At 38.5% G+C, this 22,919-nt stretch overlaps 1 protein-coding gene and 1 long non-coding RNA gene across 7 annotated transcripts in view; one reads left to right on the forward strand and one right to left on the reverse strand.

Moving 5' to 3' along the window:
- The window catches only part of LOC132209909 (uncharacterized), a 49,057-nt gene that overhangs the window by 6,109 nt on the left and 20,029 nt on the right, over nucleotides 1-22,919 (forward strand). Inside the window, exon 2 of the long non-coding RNA XR_009446080.1 lies at nucleotides 4,759-4,875. This is a non-coding gene — a long non-coding RNA (uncharacterized LOC132209909). The remainder of the gene's footprint in view (nucleotides 1-4,758; nucleotides 4,876-22,919) is intronic.
- The window catches only part of mtf2 (metal response element binding transcription factor 2), a 47,228-nt gene continuing 30,577 nt past the window's right edge, over nucleotides 6,269-22,919 (reverse strand). For 5 of the 6 annotated variants that reach the window (XM_048539473.1, XM_048539471.2, XM_048539470.2 and 2 more), the window contains 7 exons: nucleotides 22,550-22,673; nucleotides 21,906-21,973; nucleotides 18,612-18,788; nucleotides 16,486-16,594; nucleotides 14,990-15,081; nucleotides 12,086-12,193; nucleotides 6,269-7,247 (listed from right to left, as the gene is read on the reverse strand). In XM_048539473.1, the coding sequence (XP_048395430.1) occupies nucleotides 6,899-7,247; nucleotides 12,086-12,193; nucleotides 14,990-15,081; nucleotides 16,486-16,594; nucleotides 18,612-18,788; nucleotides 21,906-21,973; nucleotides 22,550-22,673 (1,027 nt within the window). In that variant the 3' untranslated portion in view covers nucleotides 6,269-6,898. The remainder of the gene's footprint in view (nucleotides 7,248-12,085; nucleotides 12,194-14,989; nucleotides 15,082-16,485; nucleotides 16,595-18,611; nucleotides 18,789-21,905; nucleotides 21,974-22,549; nucleotides 22,674-22,919) is intronic. The other variant, XR_009446079.1, reaches the window with a different exon arrangement.

Genomic DNA, 22,919 nt, shown 5'->3' on the forward strand with positions numbered 1-22,919 from the left:
TATGTAGAATGTGAGGCAGCTATGGTCACTATCACCAAAATGCTCTCCCACCACAAGATCTGATACCTGCCCCGGCTCGTTTCCGAGCACCAAGTCTAGAATGGCCTCTCCCCTCGTCGGCCTGTCAACGTACTGCGTTAGGAAACCCTCCTGAACACACCTTACAAAAACAGCTCCATTCAAATCTTCTGCTCGAAGGAGGTTCCAATCAATATTAGGAAAGTTAAAGCCACCCATTACAACAACCCTACTGCGTCCACACTTTTCCAAAATCTGTCGACCTATGCTTTCTTCAATCTCCCTGCTGCTATTGGGAGGCCTGTAGTAAACCCCTAACGAGGTGACTACTCCCTTGCTGTTCCTAATTTCCACCCATACTGACTCAGTAGGCAGATCTTCCTCGACAATGGAAGCTTCTGTAGCTGTGATACCCTCTCTGATTAGTAGTGCTACACCCCCTCCTCTTTTTCCCCTCTCCCTATTCTTTTTAAATGTTCTAAACCCTGGAAGATCCAGCAACCATTCCTGCCCATGAGAAACCCATGTCTCTGTTATGGCCACAACATCATAGCACCAGGTACTGATCCATGCTCTAAGTTTCTTCATACCTCATTTTTCTCTGCATATTGCCTTTTTTAGTTATCTTCTACTGCTCTTTAAAAGCTTCCCAGTCCTCCAGCTTCCCGCTCATCTTTGCTATGTTATACTTGTTCTCTTATCTTTATACAGTCTTTAACTTCCCTCGTCAGCCACGGCCACCCCTGCCTCCCCTTAGGATCTTTCTTCCTCTTTGGAATGAACTGATCCTGCACCTTTTGCATTATATCCAGAAATACCTGCCATTGTTGCACCACTGTCATCCTTGCTCGGTAATTGTACCATTGAACTTTGGTCAGCTCCTCCCTCATAGCTTCATAGTTCCCTTTATTCAACTGCAATACTGACACTTCCGATTCTCCCTTCTCCCTCTCAAACTGCAGATTAAAACTTATCATCAAATTGATGATGGTAGATTGAGACGATGCACAGAGAGATTTGATTATAGACAGGCAGTCATTATGTGTGCTCGATAGGAGGCTGCTGAACAAGATAAAAGTTCATGGTATTAGGGACAAGGTACTGGTGTGATTAAAGGATTGCCTTCTGCCAATCAGCCAGAGAGTGGGGATAAGTGGCTGTTTTTCAGAATGGGAATTGGTGATTAGTAGGGTTGCAGTGATCAGTAGGGTTCCACAGCGATCAGTGTTTGGACCATAACTATTCACAATGCATTATGAGTCTAGTTGAAGGAACGGAGGGCACTGTTGCAAAGTTTGCAAATAATACAAAAAAAAAGGTAGAATGATAGGTGGCATTGAGAAGGCAGGGTGGCTGCAAAAGGACTTGAACTGGCTAGGAGAGCGGGCAAAGAAATGGCTTATGGAATATATAGGAAGGGTCCAGTTATGCACTTTGGTAGGAAGGAGAGAGGTGTGGACTATTCTCCAAACAGAAGGCTTTGGAAATCTGAAGCACAACAGGACATGGGAGTCCTAGGTCAGGATTTTCTTCAAGTTAACATGCAGGTCCTTGGCAGTTAGGCAAATACAACATTAGCATTCATTTCAAGAGGGCTAGAATTCAAGAGCAGGCATGTTCTGCTGAGATTTTACAAGGCTCTGGTCAAAATACTGAAAGAATGGCAGATGTTGAAATCAGAAACATCACAAATTTCTAGAGAAACTCAAGAGGTTGGGCAGCATCTGTGGAGAAAAAGCACAGTTAACATTTCCAGTCCAATGGCCTCTTCTTCAGGACTGATGATAGCTAGGAAAAGTTAGTATTTATCCAGAAGATGGGTGAATGGAGGTGGGAAGGATTAAACAGGAGATAGACCTCAAAAAGAGAGAAACTCAGTTGTATAGGCAAAGGAATGGGTAAAGATCAGCCTGAAACAATGAATAGCTGCTTACAGGAAGCATCTGGTCTGAAGAAGGGTCACTGGGCCCAAGATGTTAGCTGTACTTACTCTCTACAGGCACTGCCAGACCCACTGAGTTTTTTCAGCAACTTCCGTTTAAGGCACTGGTCACTATACAATTGGAATATTGAGAGCAGATTTGGGCCCTGAATCGAAAGAAGGAACTGCTGGTCATGGAGAGGGTGTTTATGTATGTTCCTGAACAGTTGAGGACTCTAGGTCTGTACTCAGAAGATGGGGCAGAGGAGAGTGGTTCATTGAAACTTACATTACACTGAACATCCTGGGTAGACTGATGTGGACAAAATGCTTGCACTAGAAGAATCGAGGACCTGAGGGCACAACCTCGGTGAAGAAATGACCTTTCAAAACAGAGATGAGGATTTTTATTTTCAGGTAGAGGGTGGTGAATCTGTGAAACTCATTACTGTTGAAGGCTATGGAAGCCAAGATGTTGAGCACACTTAAGCCTGAGATAGATGTTTGCTTGATCAAGGGCAGTCAAGAGTTAAGACAGGAGAATGAGATTAGGAAACATAGTAACCATAATTGAACAAGAGCAGACTTTATAGACTGAATGTCCTAATTTTGCTCCCCTTTACGATCTTGTTAGTACTGTGACATGTTTTGGACGTGTTTTAAGAATGCCAAAAATCATGGTATTGAGGAGTGTAAGCTATTTTGGGTCCAGGAAAGGAGGGCCAAGTAACTGACAAGCAAAAGAAACAAAATGAATGAGAGGTAGTGAAGAAGCTTTTCTCAATGCCAAAGTAAGAGATTTGCTAACGCAAATATGGGCCCTTTTCGCTGGTGGGGGCAGAAGTTATAGCTGAAAACAGTGAAATGTCAGAGAAGCAGATACTTTGCATTTGTCTCTACAAATGATATAGAAATTGCCCAGAAATAACACATGACTCCAGACGTCATAAAACAGAAGTGAAGCAACAGGTTAAAAAAAAAAGCAACGTGAAAAAAGTGTTTAAGTGGCTATGGTTACGCTTGATTTATTTCACAACTCTAGATTCCCAAAAAAAGTACCTGCTGACTGGAGGTTGCACATGTAAACCGAACAGTTCAGATGGAGGAAAGAGTGAATTGTGTTATTTGTGCATATTTTATTATCCTATCATTGTCCTATACGTTTATCTGCACAAGAGGCTTAATAAAGTATTTCTGTAATCGTGGCGACTTATTTTACAACCTGAGGTAGCTTGCAGATGTAAGAGTTCTGTTTATATTATAGGAAAGATGTGGATGCTTTGGAGAGGGTTCAGAGGTGGTTTACCAGGATGCTGCCTGGACTGGAGGGCTTATCTTATGAAGAGAGGTTGACTGAGCTCGGACTTTTTTCATTGGAGAAAGGGAGGAGGAGAGGGGACCTAATTGAGGTATACAAGATAACGAGAGGCATAGATAGAGTTGATAGCCAGAGACTATTTCCCAGGGCAGAAATGGCTAACACGAGGGGTCATAGTTTTAAGCTGGTTGGAGGAAAGTATAGAGGGGATGTCAGAGGCGGGTTCTTTACACAGAGTTGTGAGAGCATGGAATGCATTGCCAGCAGCAGTTGTGGAAGCAAGGTCATTGGGGACATTTAAGAGACTGCTGGACATGCATATGGTCACAGAAATTTGAGGGTGCATACATGAGGATCAATGGTCGGCACAACATCATGGGCTGAAGGGCCTGTTCTATGCTGTACTGTTCTATGTTCTATTAACACTTCTGACAAGTAAGGTAATCATTGTACATCAGAATTTTAGACATTTCTGGACTTTTAAGCTTAGGAAAACACCCATAGCTTGAAAGAAGTTTTTTTTTAAATTTCAGTATGGGGGCAGTTCTGCATAAGTGCCTGAATGAAGGTGAACGTATAAAAGTGTTCCCAGGAAAGGGTGAATTTGGAAAGGAGATTCTCTCAGTTTAATAGCTGCAGTCATGAAATGGTTCAAAGTCCCTGAAGAGATTATTTAAAACTGAAAATGTTAAAGTGCAGTTACACAAACACCAAGGTGAAGGCTCAGGTTTACTACACTGGGATTTGACATCAGTTGAAATAAAATTTGAGGATATGGGGAAAGAGGTGCTCTCATCTTGCATGAATGCTTTGGATGCTGTACAAGGTAGCTTTTGGGATTATGTTTCAAAATTTGTGTGTATGGTTATGCTATTTGATCATTTCTTGTTTCACTGTGAAAACCAAATCCACAACATTGCATTGGTGTGTTTCAGGGAGAGACTACCTCACCAAAATAAACTGATCTATTAAATCAGCTTTGTTAGCACCTAACTATTCCAGTAACCACAGCAACTGGGATCATGACAAGGATGACAGTGGACAACTAGACTTAAACTTGACCACAGTAAGGAAGTTAACATCCATTATCAACATGATGACTGGATATTTAGATAACTGCAAAATTGGGCATTGTCAGCATGGAATTATAAAAGGGAAACCATGTTTGAGGAACTATTGGGGCGTTTTGAGGATGTACGGATAAAGAAACTGATGGATGTCACATACTTGGACTTTTAAAAATTCACTTGGGAAATGTCATCATTGGATGGCTAGCATTTATTGCCTGTCCCTAGTTGCCGCTGAGGTGGTGGTGAGCTGCCTTCTTGAACTGCCACAGCCCAAATGCTGTAGATTGATCCATAATGCCCTAAAGAGGGAATTCCAGAATTCTGAATTAATGACAAGGACAGAACAGCAATACATTTCCAATTAAGGATGCTAAGTGGCTTAGAGGGGAACTTGCATGTGGTGATATTCCCATGTATCTGTATATTTTCAGATGGCTTCTGATGACATTAGTCACAGGAAGTTTAAAAAGTTATAGCACATTGGATGGCGGGGGGAGAGAAGAAAGAAACGTCTAGAATGGATTAAGAATTGTTTGAGAAAAATCAAGGTAGGAATAATCAGATGATACTCAAGATGGTAGACTTATCATGGCGGGGGGGGGGGGGGGGTTTCTTTTTTAAAAAATTCACAGGATGTGGGAATCATTGGCTAGGCCAGCATTTATTGCCCAAATAGCAGTTCAGAGTCAACCACATTGCTGTGGGTCTGGAGTCACATGTAGGCCAGACCAGGTAAGGATAACAGTTTCCTTCCCTAAAAGGCATTAGTGAACCAGATGGAATTTTCCCCGACAATAGATTCACAGTCATCATTAGACTTAATTCCAGATACTTACTGAATTCAAATTCCCACCATCTGCCATGGCAGCATTTGAACCAAGGTCCCAAAACATTGTCTGGGTCTCTGGATTAACAGTCCAGCGATACCATTAGGCCACCGCCTCCCACAGTACTACACAGTGTCAGTGCTTGGGCCACACCGTTCACACATGGGGATTAATTATAATTTTTCTAAATTTGATGACACCGAACTTGATGAGAACAAGTTGTAAAAAAGTTCAAGACTAGTTTATGACGACTTAGGCTAAGTGAATAGACAAAACAGGACAAATGTAATATCAGTGATTTAAGTGTAAAAATTACTCACTTTGTTTTTCCTCCCAAAGGCAGATTATTTCTTAAGTGGCTTCATTGACAAAAGCAATTCAAAGTACAGTGCTGTCATTTTTACTGTTCTATTTACATATCAACACCCTGTATCTGATATTTTCATATGATCTGCACAACACTGTCTACACAAAATGCAAGGGATTACATGAACAGTAGAACTCTGGAAGAATCAGAGGAGAATGAGGAGAAATTGAATAGACAAGGGTTGTTTTCTTTGTAACAGAAGACAGGTCATGATTGATATATATACACAATTTTGAAGGGCATAGACAGCAGGAAAGAGCTTTTCCCTTTTGATGATGAGTAAGTGATCAGGGTTTTAGTTGCAAAGTAAGGAGCAGACGTTCAGAGGGCTGTGAAGAAAAATGTTTCACACAGACGGCTGAAAATCTGGAACGCAGTGTAGGACATCTTAATGTGTATGAATTTTAGTGCTGCTATGGCATCAGAAACATCTACCACAACCTAGATGCATCTTTCTCATTTCTGATGTTTTAAGCTACTTTGGTATTATAAGAAGGCCTACCACCACAACCTCAAGATAACTGAGGGCAAGAACCCAAAAACAACTGCCCTATGCCATTACTGAAGCAAGTGACTCCAATCACAGTTCCGACAGAATCTTAGTCCACAAAAACAGAAGTTTCCATAGACACCTGGAAATAAATTATGATTCATTAGAATACAAAAACTCGAAGGTGGGATTGTGGAATGAAACTATGTAAACTTGGCTATTAAAAGCTATAGACTTCTGAATTACTTAATGTGAGAGTTTTATTCTTTGGCTAAACCAGCCCATTTCAAATTCTTTAGAAACAAATGGCAATAACTAACATTTGCTCATACTAGCATTACAAAAAAAATTGCTAGTTTTAAAAACAATCCTGGGTTACATTTTTAAAAATTCCAGAGGTATCAGTGTAATCATTAAGGTACAAAATTGCCAGATACAGTACAGCTACATCAAAAGGCAATACTCCTCACCCTGTGAATTCAACACAAAATTTGAACATCTACCAAAGCTACTGACAATATTAAAAAATTACATAACTTCATTTTGGTACAGACTGACCTACAGAATAATTAATCCCTGCAGGTATTGTTTAAGTACACAGTTGTAAGCAGTAGCACCAAAATTCTTAAGAGATAAGCCTGAGTGGAAAAAGACACTGTAAAATATTGCAAATGGTTCCTGAAAAAATTGAAGTTTATGGCTAATCAATAGTTACTCAAAGCCACCCATTCTCAGGGTTTAAAAGTTCAGTTGCATAGGAATAAAATTTAGAAATATGCATGAAGCTGAAACACATTAGGACCATAATGACTGTCTGCAGATCAGCTTCAAAGGTTCAAGAGTTCACAAGATAAACTAAGCTTCTAAAAGAAACTTTATTACAGGGATCAAGATGCAGTTATTCCTTCCCATTCCACAAGGTACTGCACTTTGCCATCCAGAGTCACTCGACGAGCCAAGATTCGATACTTTTCACCACAGGCAAGTCTACCAGCAGCACCAAAATAGTTAGTAATTGATGATTTTAAATGATTCAGGTGCATGTCCTGATCATTGATGACTTCTGTATTAAGTCCTTCATACTGGCAATTATCTTTTTCATCATTATCATTTCCACGTTCTGATGTCTGAGCCTGAAAATTTCTAGGTTGAGTATGGCCTCTTCTTTTTTTCAAACGTTGCAATGTTAATGGCCAAGATCTAACAGTACGAGTTTTCCTTCTTGGACCAGAAAGGCTAAATCAAAATTTAAAAAAGAGAAATCAGTTAAAATTTTCAAAATAAATTTTTGGCTTTAAAAGTAACATCAACAAGTTGCATTTCCAGTAGTACTTGTTAGAATAATCTTACATCCAGAAGATTAAGTTTTATTTAGCTTTACTCTACAGGTACCACATTGATAATCACACTGCCCCAACCAAAATTAATTTATAAATACAGAGCATTCAATTTCTAAATTTGTTGTTTGTAGCATAGGAAGATGGAAGATAAAATATTAAATTCAATTTTCAACCTAACTGAAGTTGTATTTTTGCTGTTATGACCCCAGGTAGCAGTTGTACTGAACAATTCAGATATTCCATAGTGAGTTTAGCTTGATAGAAGAGGTTTTTTTTGAAGAAACCATGGTAATTACTGAACATATTCTCAAAAGACTGAGAATGGCACTTTGAACAATAGAACAATGTTTATTCCAAAAAGGAAAACAATTGTCACACTATACAATAATTTAGACATAGTAGGAACTGCAGATGCTGGAGAATCTGAGATAACAAGGTGTAGAGCTGAATGAACACAGCAGGCCAAGCAGAAGGGGAGCAGGAAAGCTGACGTTTTCGGCGAAGACGCTTCAGAAATGGGGGAGGGGAAGGGGATTCTGAAATAAATAGAGGGATTCAGATAGAAGATGGATAAAGATGATAAGTGGAGAGGAGACAGACAGGTCAAATAATTTAAATTGTCTTATGACAAATATCAGGTATAAAGATTCACTCTTTTACACTCAACAACTTACACTCAAAGCTCAGTACATAGCCACCTGCTTGCACTTTAAAGTTTCTTGTTCATTTGGCATAAACAACCATAGGTAGCTTATTTTCAGAAGATTTCTGCAATCAATTCTTTTTAGTCAGTCTCTCTTCTACAGACCCTTAAGCTAGCTCAGCTCATTTATTATTTAAAGTGTTTCTTAAACTCATCATTTAAGCTTGCTTCTTGACCTTTTATTGACCCAAGTCTGTTGGGACCTCATCTCAGAATTGGTACAGTGCAGGAGGCAGCCTTTTGGCTCATCATGCCTGCACTAGGTCTTTTACCTAGTGCTAATCTTCTGCAATTTCCCCATAGCTCTGTATATCATTTCTACAAACACCTCAAATGAACCTGCCTCCTCTACATTTCCAAGCAGTGCATTCCTTACCCTAACCACTCGCTGTTTAAAAAAGTTCTCTTACACATTGCCCTTGCTTTTTTTTTGCATATCACTTTAAATCTTTGCCTCCTCATTCTTTCTTTCTTTTACAAGAGGGTACAACTTCTCCCCATCTACTCTATTCAGCCTGCTCGTTATTTTGAAACCATCTCAAATCTGCTTTGCTTTTTTCACGCCAATGAGAACGGTCCCAATTCCTCAATCTGTCCTCGTAAGTGAAGTTTCTTATTCTTGGAACCATTCTTGTAAATCACTTCTGCACTTTCTTAAATGCATTTACACCTTTCCTATAACGTGGCACCCACAAGTGCACAGCTGAGCATTTTGTACAATGTCAACATCACATCCTTGTTCTTGGCTATACTAAAAGGCATAGAGTATAAGAACACTATGCCTTCCTAACTGCTCTTGCCACCTGCCTACTAGCTTGAATGATCTGTGGGAATATCACCCTCTGCCTCTGCATCCACTTTAGAATGGCAGCCCCTATTTTCTATTGTCTTTCAGTGTTCTTGACCAAAGTGCATCACCTCAGATTTCTCTGAATTGAACATTAACTTACCATTGTACCTCATAAGTTCTGTCCTTTTCAGTTTACAATTCTTCCAAGTTTAGTGTTATATATAAACTTTTGAAATTATCCCTTACACACCAAGATGCAGGTCATTAATATACAAAAGGTAAAGCAAAAGTCCCTCTACCACTCCTGGGGAGCTCCAATGCAAACTTTCTCCAGTCTGAAAAACATACATTAACCATTACTACTTCTAATTACTCAGCCAATTTTGTTTTGATGTTGCTACTCACCCTTTTGTACTATGACCAATAACCTTCAAGGTTTGTTGCGTGGCACTGTATTAAACCTTATGGAAATCCATGTATACTACAGCAATTGCCTGATCCTTATTAATCCTGCTGCCTCTTCCAAAAACTGCAGCACAATTACTTAACATTCCCTTTAGAAGTTATGGAATCCATACAATGAGGAAGGTGGCCATTTGGGCCATCAAGTTCGTACCAACCCTCACCCAGACCCAGCATCCCCACCCTCAACATTTACCATGGCTAATCCACCTACAGACACGACAGTCAATTTAGCAAGGCCAATCCACCTAACCTGCACATCTTTTGGCTGTGGGAGAACCAGGGACCCGGGTGCAATTCCACCCTCGGGTGACTATCTGTACGGGGTCTGGACATTCTGCCCGTGCCTGCGTGGTTTCTTCTGGGTGCTCTGGTTTTGTGCCACAGTCCAAAAGATGTACAGGCTAGGTGGATTGGCTATACTAAATTGCCCATAGTGTTCAGGGATGTGTAGCTTAGGTGAGTTATAGGTGGATAGGTCTGGGTGGGATGCTCCAACGGTCAGTGTGGACTTCTTGAGCCGAAGGGCCTTTTGTTTCCACACTGGGGATTCTACGATGATGTAAACCTGCAGAAATCCAAGCAGTCATGGGGAAAACGTGCTAACTCCACACAAGGATCCTCCTTTTCTGATGAAGGGTCTTGGCCCGAAATGTCAGCTTTTGTGCTCCTAAGATGCTGCTTGGCCTGCTGTGTTCATCCAGCTCCACACTTTGTTATCCAGGTAAAGATGGCAGTTTCCTTTCCTAAAGGGCATTAGTGAACCAGATGGATTTTTCTGACAATTGGCAATGGATTCATGGTTATCATGAAACTCTTAATTTGAGATTTAAATTGAATTTGAATTCCACTATCTGCTATAGTGGGATTTGATCCCAGATCCCCAAAATGTTGACTGAGTCCCTGGATTAACAGTCCAGCAATAATACCACCAGGCCATCACTTTCTCACTGAAATGTTCATTTCAAGAGTTTAACAACCTAATTAAAACACATGCAAACAAGTCTCCAGACCTCAGGACAAATGTAAGATGAAATTAAAAACCATGTCTTCCCTCTCCCCCAAAAAAGTAATGCAGAATATTCAACCTTGTAAATTTTATGATCTGTTTAGCAAAGTTTAAGACAATTTGTTGTTCTTTACATTTTTGAAAATGTATACAAATCTGACTCTTGCAGCATCAACTTCAGCTTTTCACATTCCTGATCTTAACAGGACTTTAACAACCAACTAGGATGGAACCACTGTCGCAAGCTCATTTTAAGAAGCTGAAGCTTTCATGTTAAAGATGAACAAGGAACTGGAAAGGAAAGGAATTGTGTTTGGGTGCTTTTTGTTTTATATAACCAGCTGATTTCTCCCCCCCCCCCCCCCCCCCCCCATTCATGGGCTCGTTTCTATCCAATTGCAGTGTCAGTTCACAGGTTTTGACATGTATTAGTTTACCCCCCCACCCCATCTTCTGATATTTGGAGGACTCTGTACCAACCTATATTTATTAAATTCAAATCCTTTGGACTCTCAAATGCAACTATTTTCCTTTTACAAAAATAAACAGAATAGAGAAAGCATTATACACTGGGAGACATGGAAGGACGGATCACTATGAAACTTGTGGGTAGACAGGTAAATTACATTTGTTTAACTTAAATCCCACATGATATTCTCCCCGATGCTATCGCTAACATAAGGATGTGATAAAAATCAATGACCCAAGTACCTAATCTGCACACGTGCAAGACAACTATGTTCAATGTGATCCCTACCTGATCTTCACAATTAACCTCAAGATTCTTGTAAATTGAAAGAAGGGTTCTAATTCTAGTTTCACATGAATGCAACTGCTTCTTGGCAGTGACTTTATTTAAAAATGCAATATCTCTAAGCTACACAACTTTGGCATACAAATCTGAAATGAAAAGAAATATTCAGCCGATTATGAAGTAAGGAGAGAAGTGGTTAACATTGCAAATCTAGATGAAGGAATGCTGCCACTTATTGTTGAAATAAACCAAATGAAAAACTGACATTAAGCTTCTTTGGCATCATATCAGTTTAGGCTTCACTGTAAGCAGCAACACAACAGCATTTACAATAAATGGACTGCAAGGAAAGTTGCTCACATCAATCTAGAGATCATTTGGCATGGATTTTACCCTTCCAATAATTTGAATTTTGTACCAAGTTTTTGGGCTCTTGGAGTCCAGCAAGCAAATAAGCAGTCAATCACCTGACATGTTCTCAAGCACTGCAAGCCAGGAAATAAAATGCACTGGTCATCCTTTCTCTAAACTTTACTGAGCATGAAACAAATGTTAGAAAACATTAGAATTCAAAATCTGCAAGCAAACTTAATTTAGAAGTTAGAACAGAAAATCTGTCATTGGAAAATTATGAAATTAGCCTTCAAGGCTGAAGAGATTCTTCAGCAATAGCTATGATTTGCTTTGCAATCATGATACCAATTTCACCTGATTAATAATGACATAACTTACAGTCATTTAACAGCAATAGTACAAAGTTACAGGCAATTTTTTAACAATTCAAAGATTTTAATTGATTGCAATCCACATGGACTCAACAGCACACACTATGGAGTAGAAATTCTGAGTGTTATTGCAGCTACTGGACAGCAAATAGTATCACGAGTTCACTGAGCCCTAATCTCAAATGTTATTAAAAACTGATTAACTTTTCCTTTTGATTTGACTGCAACACTTCCAATTAGTGAAAAATTGAAAATGAAAAGTTGTTTTTACAGAAAAATAAAGTTGATCACCTGGACTGTCTACACAGACTAGTTGAGGTAGTTTCTGTGGTGCTGGCTGCACCAGTGGATTCTACGTCAGAGGTATTCAAAGATTGTGCAGTTTTCTCAACGAGTCTCCTGGAATGTAAAAAAAACACTTAAATGAAGTAGTTATAGCAAAAGCAATGTGGTTGAGTCCAAAACTATGATCTAAAATTTAAACAAAGATAATTACAGAGCTGTAATTAACTGGGACAGTTAACAGAGATAGATTGGGAAATTGGATTAAATGATGGTAGAATAGCATCAGCAACATAAAATAATTCAGACAGTCTTTGATGAACAAAAACCATACTAACTTATGACCTACTGGAAAAAGACAGTACCAGGGAAACGGATGGATCCAGGAATTCACAAGTCACCTGGAACTGAAATTCTGGAAAAAAGGAACCTGCAGAGATTGTGTAGATTTGATTTTTATCTTTCAATTCTTAATTCTAAAATGGCCACTGCTGACTGCAAAGTGGGAAAATGTAACCTCTCTTACCAGAAAGGAAGGAGACAGAAATGCAGAACTGTGTGTCAGTCAGCTGGAATAAGCGGAATGGAAGATGCTTGAATCTATTAAGGACACAACAGGGGCAGATGGAATGAAGGGAACGAGTGCGAAATATCCAGTTTTGAACACGGAACAATACAGCAAAAAGAACAGGCCTCACCATGTCTGCACCAACATGACATCATTTTAAACTAAACCCATGTGCCTGCAGAGCGTCTGCATCACGTGCCTCAATGCCTGAGAAATGCTGCTATCATATCTACTTCCACCAGCTTCCCTAGCAGTGCGTTCCAGACACCTACGACCAAGTGAAAAACATGCCTTGCACATCTTTAAACCTTCCCCCCTTTCATCGTAAACCTACAGCCCTTAGTATTTGACACTTTTATCCTGCAAAAATACTCTAACTATCCACCTTATCTAGGCCTCTCATCATTTTATATACTTTTAACAGGTCGTCCCTCAGCCTCCATGCTCTAGTGAAAACAATGCAAAGCTAGTATGAAATAGGCTGTGGAACAAGGATCTGCAATGCTTACAGTGACTGTGAAATTATTTGTTTGTCGCTTTCTTAGTTTCCCACATTATATTCTATATGGGTAGAAAAGCAGAAATTTTATTTGAGAGGACAGGGAACGCTGCAATTCAGTGGGAATTTTGTGTCTTTGGAATTTTGTGTCATTGTACATGTACCACAAAAATTTAACATGCAGGTAGAGAGAGCAATTTGGAATCCAATAGTTTGTCAGCCTCAACTGCAGGCCAATGCAGTATTAAAATAAGGAAATCTTCAACAATTGTACACAGCTTTTGTAAGACCACATTTCAAATTTCGTATATAGTTTAGTCTCCTTATTCAAGGGAAGGTATACTAACCTTCGACAAGAATTAACAAAATATTCACTAGGTTGGTTCCCAAAGTTAAGAGAGATGTCATATGAGTAGGGTGGAACAAAACTCCCTAGAAGATGGTGGTAATCTCTTTTTGACAAGATAGGTAGTGAGATTGTTTTGCATAATAGGCCCAAAATGAGAGTGTGGATGTGAGTGTCCCTAGCTTATGACAATGAGTCAGCAGTTTAGGACTGAAATTCAGAGAAATTCCTTTACCCAAAGAATTGTGAAGCCTTTGGGATTGTGATGCAAGAATACTGCCAATGTTCAGTCACCAAGTATATTCAAGACTGAGATCAATAGATTTTTTTTAGACAATTATGGGAGAGAGGGAAAGGGAGAAAGAACAGGCAAACAATTTGTGCAGAAAATTTGCCATGATCATAGTGAATACAGAAGATGGTTTGAGGGACCAGATGAACTGTTGTTGTGCTGGTTTTTCAATCAAACTGGAAACAAACTATTATTAAAACATTGAAATTCAGCAAGTCAGATCTTTTAAATGAATGAGATTAGTAAGTTTGCATATGATATCAAGATTGGTATAATAGTGGACAATGAAGAGGGTTGTCTAAGATTATAAAAGAGATCTTTATCAATTGGGTCAATGGGCAGAAGAGTTACAGATGGTGTTTAATTTGGATAAATGCAAGGTATTGCATTTTGGTAAAACAAACAAGGGCATATAATTAAAGTAGGGCCTTAGGTAGTGTTGTAGAACAGAGAAACCAAAGGTTCAAGTACATAATTCTTTGAAGTTTGCATCACATACAGATCAGGTGGGTAAGAAAGCATTTATAGCAAGCTTGCCTTCATTGCTCAGTCCTTTGAGTATAGTAGTTGGGACATAATGTTGAGGTTCCACAGGGTGTTGAGGAGAACTCTTCGTAATTACTGTGTCGCATTCTGGTTACTGTTCTAGGATGGACATTACTAAACTGGAGAGGGGCCAGAAGAGATTTACCAGGATGTTGCCAAGAGGGGAGGGTTTTGAGTTATGAGGAGAGGCTGGCTAGGCTGAGACTTTTTCACTAGAGTGTGAAGGAGGTTGAGGGCTGACCTTATTGAGGTTTATAAAATCATGAGTATAGCTAAGGTGAATGGCAGGTGTCTTTGCCCTAGAATGAGGGATTTCAAGAATACAGGGCATATTTTTAAGGAAAGGAGAGAGAGAAAGAGATTTTAAAAAGACATGGGGGCAATTTTCTTTTGAGAGTGTGGTTCAGGGTAATCTGAACCACCTAAAGAATTGGTGGATGCGAGTACTGTACAATATTTAAAAGACATTTGGATAACTACATAAATAAGAAAGGTTGGGAGGGAAATGGACCAAGCACAGGCAGGAATGACCAGTTTAATTTGGGCTTATGGTTGGTGTGGCTTGGTTAGACCAAAGGGTCTGTTTCCATGATGTGTGACTTTTTAAAAAAGCAAGTTAAAATGATCAAGAATGGTATACAAATACAACATGAATGAATGACCTTTTGGGACCAGGAAGATCCAAGGCAAGGGTATCCAGCATTGTAGATTGGTCCCGAATATCACAGTGGCTTTGGTTGCTTTTCTCATTTTCCTGGAAACAATTAAAATATTGCTTGATAATAATAAATAATTTCAACCTCAAATGATATCTTCATTTTCAAACTAAACTAAAGACAAACTTTTGCTTTCTGACTGAAATGCAGAGCCAAAACAAAGGAGCTCACTGTGCAAACATAAAGCACAAACATACATCTCACCATTCCATGCACAGTGCATTACATTTTACAATCACCAAATATTTAAAGAATATCAAATTCAATACACTGTAGTGAGGCCAACCCTTTGAAAATATTCAAACAAGTTATGAATTGAGCAATCAACTATTCTGAGAAGAGATATCTAGGTTAACCTCCCAAACTACTTTTAAATCTTCACTTTGTTCCCCATGGTACGGATGAGTTGAACATTTAAAAACCATTTCATTCAGCACACTCTATATGTGCACATTCCGTATACATATTTAAACAAAACATGTGAAAAGAACAAAATTGCATATTATAATTACTTCTGGGTACAGGTACATACATTACACTAATGTAATAATATCACTTGCCCATTTATTACGATCGGTATTTTAAAGTAAATTAATTACAAATATTCTGCTAACATTTTCATTAAGAATCAAATTAGGAAATCTTAAACAGAATCATATAATCATGAAAGGATAAAAGACGGTCATTGTGCCATGCAGAGAGCTGGCAAAAGGAACTTACTAAGTTCCATTACCCCTGTGCTTTACCCACAACCCTGAAAATATTGTCTAATAAAAAAAAGCTTACCAATTCAAATCTTCCACAACCAAGCTATTTATCTACATAAATAATACATTATTTCTGCTAACATTAGATGGCCAATCAATTTAAGGAAACTGTCTTGCTGAACCAACTGATTTGAAATAAATTACACAATGCTAAAACAATTACTGGCACTGAACAACATAGCCCAAATTTCATCCTTTCACGTAACCAAACTGATCTAATTAGGTCAAACATCACTGTGCACTAGGTTATTGTCCGACAAATTACTGTCCGTGGAAGGAGCTGAGCTTAGAGAGCTTGCGTTTCAAAATAAACCTGGTCGGACTATAACCCGGTATCAAGTGATTTTTAGATCTGTCCACTCGAGTCCAACACTAGCACCTCCACATCATGGCTCTCAGATTAAAAATTGAGAATGTACACAATTTATTAATTAGTCTACCACTGATTAGTATAGACTGATACCTGCTAAAAAATACTTAGATACACACCAAGTGGACACAGCACCCCGAGTACAATAACCCTAAATCGGGACTCATGAACTTTTACTGAAGAAAGATCGTGTGATAAAATGATGACTAAGATGATAGCTGTTTATGTAATTAGACTCCATGCCTCCTTGATTTCAATAACGAAGCTATAATGCAGAAACATTGAAGAGAATAAACTACACTTACTACAGTCGTTGAATCAGTGATTCTTTTGACCTTCAATTTTGTATATTGTTCAGAAGGTTCAACAGATGACTTTTTCTTGACTTTTTTCTCCATGTCATTATTTAAAGGACTATTGGTTTTTAAAAATAAAAATGAATTATTAGAATGCAGAAACCACCCAAGACTGTTACAGGTTCAGAGGACATCTGGAGCACAAAATGCTTTTCTCAGAATAATGAAATAAATAACTATTTCTGAAATAAAACTTCTTTTCAAAATATTCAGCAGTCCCATTCCAATATTTCACTTGCAATTGAGAGAACCTCTTCCCAAATCACTGTCAAGGTACATTTTAATCCAGAAGTATAGCATAATCAAATGAGAGAACATGCTTACTCCAGGGGGTCAAATTATGCAGACTTAATTAGGAACTCCAAATTCATTTGCAAGGAATTAATTGCCTCAGCAGCTTGAAGATTTCCTGGATCTAGTTGGAAAAAATTTCCATGTTGAAAGGTTTAAAACTGCTCAGTCCCCTTTCAGTCCCTCACACTTTTTCTTACAGGGAGGAGCCTTTCTGATTTGTTGACCCACAATTAAATTTTCTGTATCATTTTTAGTGAGGGAATTTCAGTTTTTATTAAAGAGGGGTTGGGAGAAGAGAATTCACCCGCCACAGTATATTTTGAGCCACTGCATACGGAGATGGGGATCTGGTATTATTAATCTACTTAACTGAAAATTTATGATTATACATGAATGCAGAGTTCAAATAGCTCAGGTTGTGGACGTTGTAGTTGGTTGGCTCACCAAGCTGGTTTGTTGTTTCGCAGACAGTTTGTTATTATGCCAGGTAACATCATCAGTGTGGCCTCCAAATGAAGCGCCATTGTTTTCCCGCCTTTTATTTAAACTCTGGAGTCCATTGAGCTGGATGACCTCACTTTTGGTTTTCCTTCGCAGCGGAGAGTATATCTGGTCGAGCTCTAGGTGCTTGCTGATGGCTTTCTTTATGGAGTACCATGCTTCTAGGAATCCCAGTGCTTGTCCCTGCTTTGCTTGTCCCAGTCAAATTGGTGGTTCTCCTTATCCATGTGGACAGAGAAGACTGTGTATTGATCGTGCCTTTTTGCATCCAAATGATGTCTGTGTGAAAAGACAAGACCAATACTCACTTATCTCTATCCAAGTGGTTAAGGAGAACCACCAACTTGACTGGGACAAGCAAAGCAGAGACGAGCATGGGAATTCCTAGAAGCGTGGTACTCCACGAACAAAGCCATCAACACACACAGAGCTCAACCCCATATACATCCACTGCGAAGGAAAACCGGAAGTGAGATACTCCAACCCAATGACTCCAGAGTTTAAATAACAGGCAGAAAAACATCGGCACTTCATTGGAGGCTGCACTGATGTTATCCAGCATGGTAACGAAACATCTGTGAAACAACAGACCAGCTCAGCGGGCCAACCAGCGACAAAAGCTTGGAATGTGTTATTTTTGTCGACACGTCTTATTTTATGTAAGCTGTTTCTTCTGCACAGGACTTGCCTTTTTTCCATTTTTCTTTTCTCAATCTCTTCGTATTTCATGGCTTTTTGCTTTAATTCTGAATACACACTCACTCAAACTATTGCCATTATTGGCTTTGCTACAATTATTAACCACGAATATTGAGCATTACAAAACTAACTTGGGCATCTTAAAATGGGCAGCTCTTTCAAAGATTTACCACACTTTGATCGGCGCTTAAGTTTAGGTGTGTAAAACATCTATGAAGCCATAAACAATGTGATAAATTTTAAAAACATATTTGGACAGGAAGCAGCAAGGATATTAAGATCAAACTTTAACTGTACATGGGGGAGCAAGGGCACCATTAAAAAATGTCTTTTTTTGAAATAGAAAAGGACAATAGTACAATATGTTCAGAATGGACTATGTATCTTAGTTGGAAGAGACACTAAAAGACTCTTTAAAACAGTTAGTCTTATTGCATTACAGATATTGCTCATGAATCTAAGAACGGCCTGACAGCAAGTCCAGAGGTCCAGAACGTGCTTTTGTTGCCTCTGGCAGCTCCGTTTGTCTCAGATCTCTCTTCACAGAAACATAAGACAGTAGCTGTGGTGAACTGCTTTACCTTTTGGCAGCAACAGGTGTAGATTTACTAGATTTTCTTCCTTTAATTTTAAATTCATGAGAAGCATCCACAGTGCTTTCTTCAGTCTTCATTGCACCATTGGGTGGAATTGGAGGTACACGAATTCGCAATCCAAATAAATGTTTCTTCTTCTTTATTTCTTTGCCAGACATAAACCTGGAGTAAAATATTAGTTTCGAATGACCAGATCAGATCTAAGACAACACACAGATTTTTATGGGGTTCAGAGACAGTGGGAACTACTGATGCTGAAGAACCTGAGATAACAAGGTGTAGAGCTTGATGAACTGAATTTCTGAAGAAGGATCTAGACTCAAAACATCAGATTTCCTGCTCCTCTAATGCTGCTTGGCCTCCTATGTTCATCCAGCTCTACACCTTGTAATCTCTTTAACAAAGATTTTTATATTGCACGGAGGAAAAACATTCATCTTGCTGTATGCCATACTGCACACGTCAGTTTGTGTCACAGATGGTTGTTCAGCCAATCATGTCTGTGCCAGGCAAAGAGGATCTATCCAGCCCAGTTCTTACTATAGTCTTGTAACGTTACAGCAGTTCAGTATATCTAAATAGTCTTTAAATATAGTGAATGTTTCTGCCTCTGTCACCCTTTTAGGCATTGAGTTCCAGACACCCACCACTCTCTCTGGGTGAGGTGGTTTCTCAATTCTCCTCTTAATTTTTCTTCCAATTACTTTAAATTGGTGTCCCCAGTCACTGATGTCTCTAAGGAAAACAGGTCCTTCCTATTCAAGACCTGAACCTCCTAATTTTGCACAGGTCAAGTAAATCTCCTTTCAAGTTACTATATGCCAACAGAAACAGTCAAATCAAGATCCTAAAGCAAAAAATTCTTAACTCTTAGCAACACCCTTACAAATCTCCTCTCTACTTTCTTATGGACCACACCAAACCCTCAAAATTCAAACGACAGGGGCTAGACCCGAACTTTTTCTTATTTTCCATGTAAATGTAAGGTGTTGCATTCCAGGTGCAATTTGATTGATCAAACTATTGGATTTAAAGTAAAATACATTTTATTCATCCATTAAAAAGTTAAATTATAATTAAAAGGAAAAATTAGAAGCTCTATTGGAAAGCTTAACAGAATAATAGATACAATAACATTACTAATTAACTGTTCTGATATAGTTACATCCCATTAACACACCCTTGGCAAAAGACAAATTCAGAACATGGAACTCCCAGTTTTGGCTGTAACCGAGCAAGAGAATAGCTTTTGCTTCAAGACTCCAACAGCAACTACTACTAAAAAACAAAATCCCGGTTGTGGGTAGGAGCTTGACCATGACCATTCAGTCTGCTGTTATTGTTTTAACTTTTGAAAAAACCCGAAGGCTTCCCAAATTGCTCATCTTCTCAGACTGCTCACCACCCATGCCTTAAAATCTCTCGTCACAAAAAAACCCAGCAAAATAACCTCTTAAAGCCACAGCATCGTCACACCTCTCTCAGGCAGTCATTTCATTCCAGTAATGTGGCGACCAGAATGATACATAATACTCGTACTGAAACAGTTTCTCCAAGCTCTTACATTCTATGCCTTGGCAAAAAAAAAGGAAAAGATCCAATTATGTCTTCTTAACCATTCTAGCTAGCTACCTTCTTACTATGTTAAGGATTTGTGGACATACAATGCAAGGTCTCACTGATCATCTGCACATCTCAGTATCCTACCATTTACTGTGTATTCCCTTGTCTTCTTTGGCCTCCGCAAATTTATTACTTCACACTACTAGGCTGAATTCCACTTTTCAGCTCATCTGACCAGGACATTGGTATTTTCTCTACAGCTTGCTTCATCACCGGAAACCCCACAGATAATTTTAGTATTATCTACAAATTTAATTACATCTCCTACATTTAAGATTAAATCATTGATACATGAACAGTAAGCAGTGCAAAACTGAACACTGAAGGTCCACTCAAAAAAGCTAGCTAACCAGAAAAAAAATCCTTTGCTGATGGCCACTGAGTCAACTTGGAATGTTACTTGCCACTTTCCCTTGGATCCCGTGACAGTTTAATTTTCTGATGAGACTACCTCATGGAACATCAAAATCCTTTCTGAAATCCATGCAGAAGGAAGATAACAGTACAAAGAAAGCCAATCCATTTGTATTTTTAATAGGCCAAAAACTAACTTGTCAAAAAAAAATTCACAAAATATCATTAGGGTCATTGACAATCTCAGACCCACATTTTTGTTTTGTTCTGAGCAAGGGTCACCAGACCTGAAATGTTAACTTTAATGTTTTCTTCACAGATGCCGCCAGACCTGCTGAGCTTTTCCAGCAATTTCTGTTTTTGTAAACAAAAAAAGTGGAACAAATTCATCTTATTAATTCTATCCCATCACTGATTTGTTTAATAATAATTTTGGAAACTCCTTTCTGAAAAATTTTATTTGCCAGCATCATATAAATAGCAGTACAAAAAGCAACCTGCTGATGCTAGATCTTCACCTAAAACCATTTATTACAGTTCAATAGCCATGATTGCCATGACTTTTATCCTTTTTGTTTGCTTCTAGGGACAGAACAGAGGAATGTGACTAGTTGAAATGCTTTTACAAGAACATAGGATAGCCAAATTGCCTCTTATGCATCAATTACTGTCAAATTACATTAAATATTAACTGAAAGAACGCAAATACTGGAAATCAAACAAGAATAGTAACTACTGGAAAGGTGCAGCAAGCCAGGTAGCCTCTATGGAGAGAAATCTGAGTGAACCCGAAACCTTAACTCTGACTTCCCTCCAGAGGCTGCCAGACCTGCTGAGCCTTTCAAGCAATTTCTGTTTTTGTTACATTTAATTATCGTTGCAGTCTCTGCAGTAACATCCATAAAGCATTAAAATTCACCAGGATTTGAAGACAAAGCTTTGCATGTAATGCACAAACAGCAGGGTGCAAACATAAGTCGACAAGGGTGGGTTGATGGGCAAGCTGCAAGAAAATGTTTTCATTGAGAACAGATTTCTATTCACCACCTACTTTTGCTACATGCACAAAAGGTGGTGAACAGTAGAAATCTATTTCACCTATGGAATTTTCTTTATACCCGAACAGTTGAGTCTATTGTATTTAGTTGGGCTTAACCCACACTTGGCAGGGCTCATGTGGCACAATGGTGAGTGTCCCCACTTTTTAGCCAGGAGCCCCAGGTTCAAGCCCCACTTACTTCTAGAAATGTGTAATAACATCACTGAACAATTTGATTCAAAAATATCTAAACCCTCACTTACATGCATTTGTTCTCATTTAGGGCTTCTAGAACATAATCGTATCGATCCGATTTTAGAGTATCTACAAGCTGCAAACGAATAAGATGACAGAAATTCAACATCCTTTTGTTCTTTGGGCCCCATAAAATTGATTCACAAAATGTTAGCAAATTCAATGAGAATAATATTTTGATAAATTTCAAACAGACTTACTGCATAAAAATCAATACAGTGTTCCTTTAAAGCCCAGAAGTATTTATTTCACTTACCTCCAAACAGACTGAGAATATATGGACTTTTAATTATTTCTAATTTAGACTGCTCCAAAAGAAGTGTATAATGTGTCATATATGAATTATAAAAGTTAACTGTCCAACAGAAGAAATACCTGCCAAATATTTATACTGACAAATTTCAACATTATACCAGCCAGTTTTCAATTTGAACTTCAACAACGATATTAACCCATCATAAAACTTAGTGTTAAATGCATATATTAAAGAAACCAAAACTAACACTGAAATGCTATAAGAGGTAATTTGAGGCCAAATTACCTAGTTTAATACTGCTCCACGTAAATGTAAAAAGGTACAACTAAGTCTGGAAATTGATTTTGCTAAACACAAATCAGTTACATTCATTTTAAAATCATAACTAGACCTTACCTCACCAGGTTGCAGTTTGTCCCAATTTTCATTTATGTAATTCATCAATTCAAGCTCAGAATCAAAGTACTTCTTTTTATGAATAACACTTAAATTGTAAAGGCTTAAGTGTGCTATGTCAACCCTGGAAAAGAAAAAAAGTGTTCAAAAATATTTTAACATCCATTTTTGAGTATAGGTTTCACCACATTTCTTTGAGTGCTCATTTGGTTGCCAATTACAGCACACACTCCAAACCACAGATTAACAAAACCAGGAGCGATTCGAGGGACATATCAGTGCAAGTCTGACAAATCTGTCCAAATATACGGTTTGTTAAATGAAGACAGATGATGGCAGAATTAAAATTGCAAAATTTTTATAGTCACTG

Source organism: Stegostoma tigrinum, chromosome 8 (assembly GCF_030684315.1).
Source record: "Stegostoma tigrinum isolate sSteTig4 chromosome 8, sSteTig4.hap1, whole genome shotgun sequence".
Lineage (NCBI taxonomy): Eukaryota > Metazoa > Chordata > Chondrichthyes > Orectolobiformes > Stegostomatidae > Stegostoma > Stegostoma tigrinum.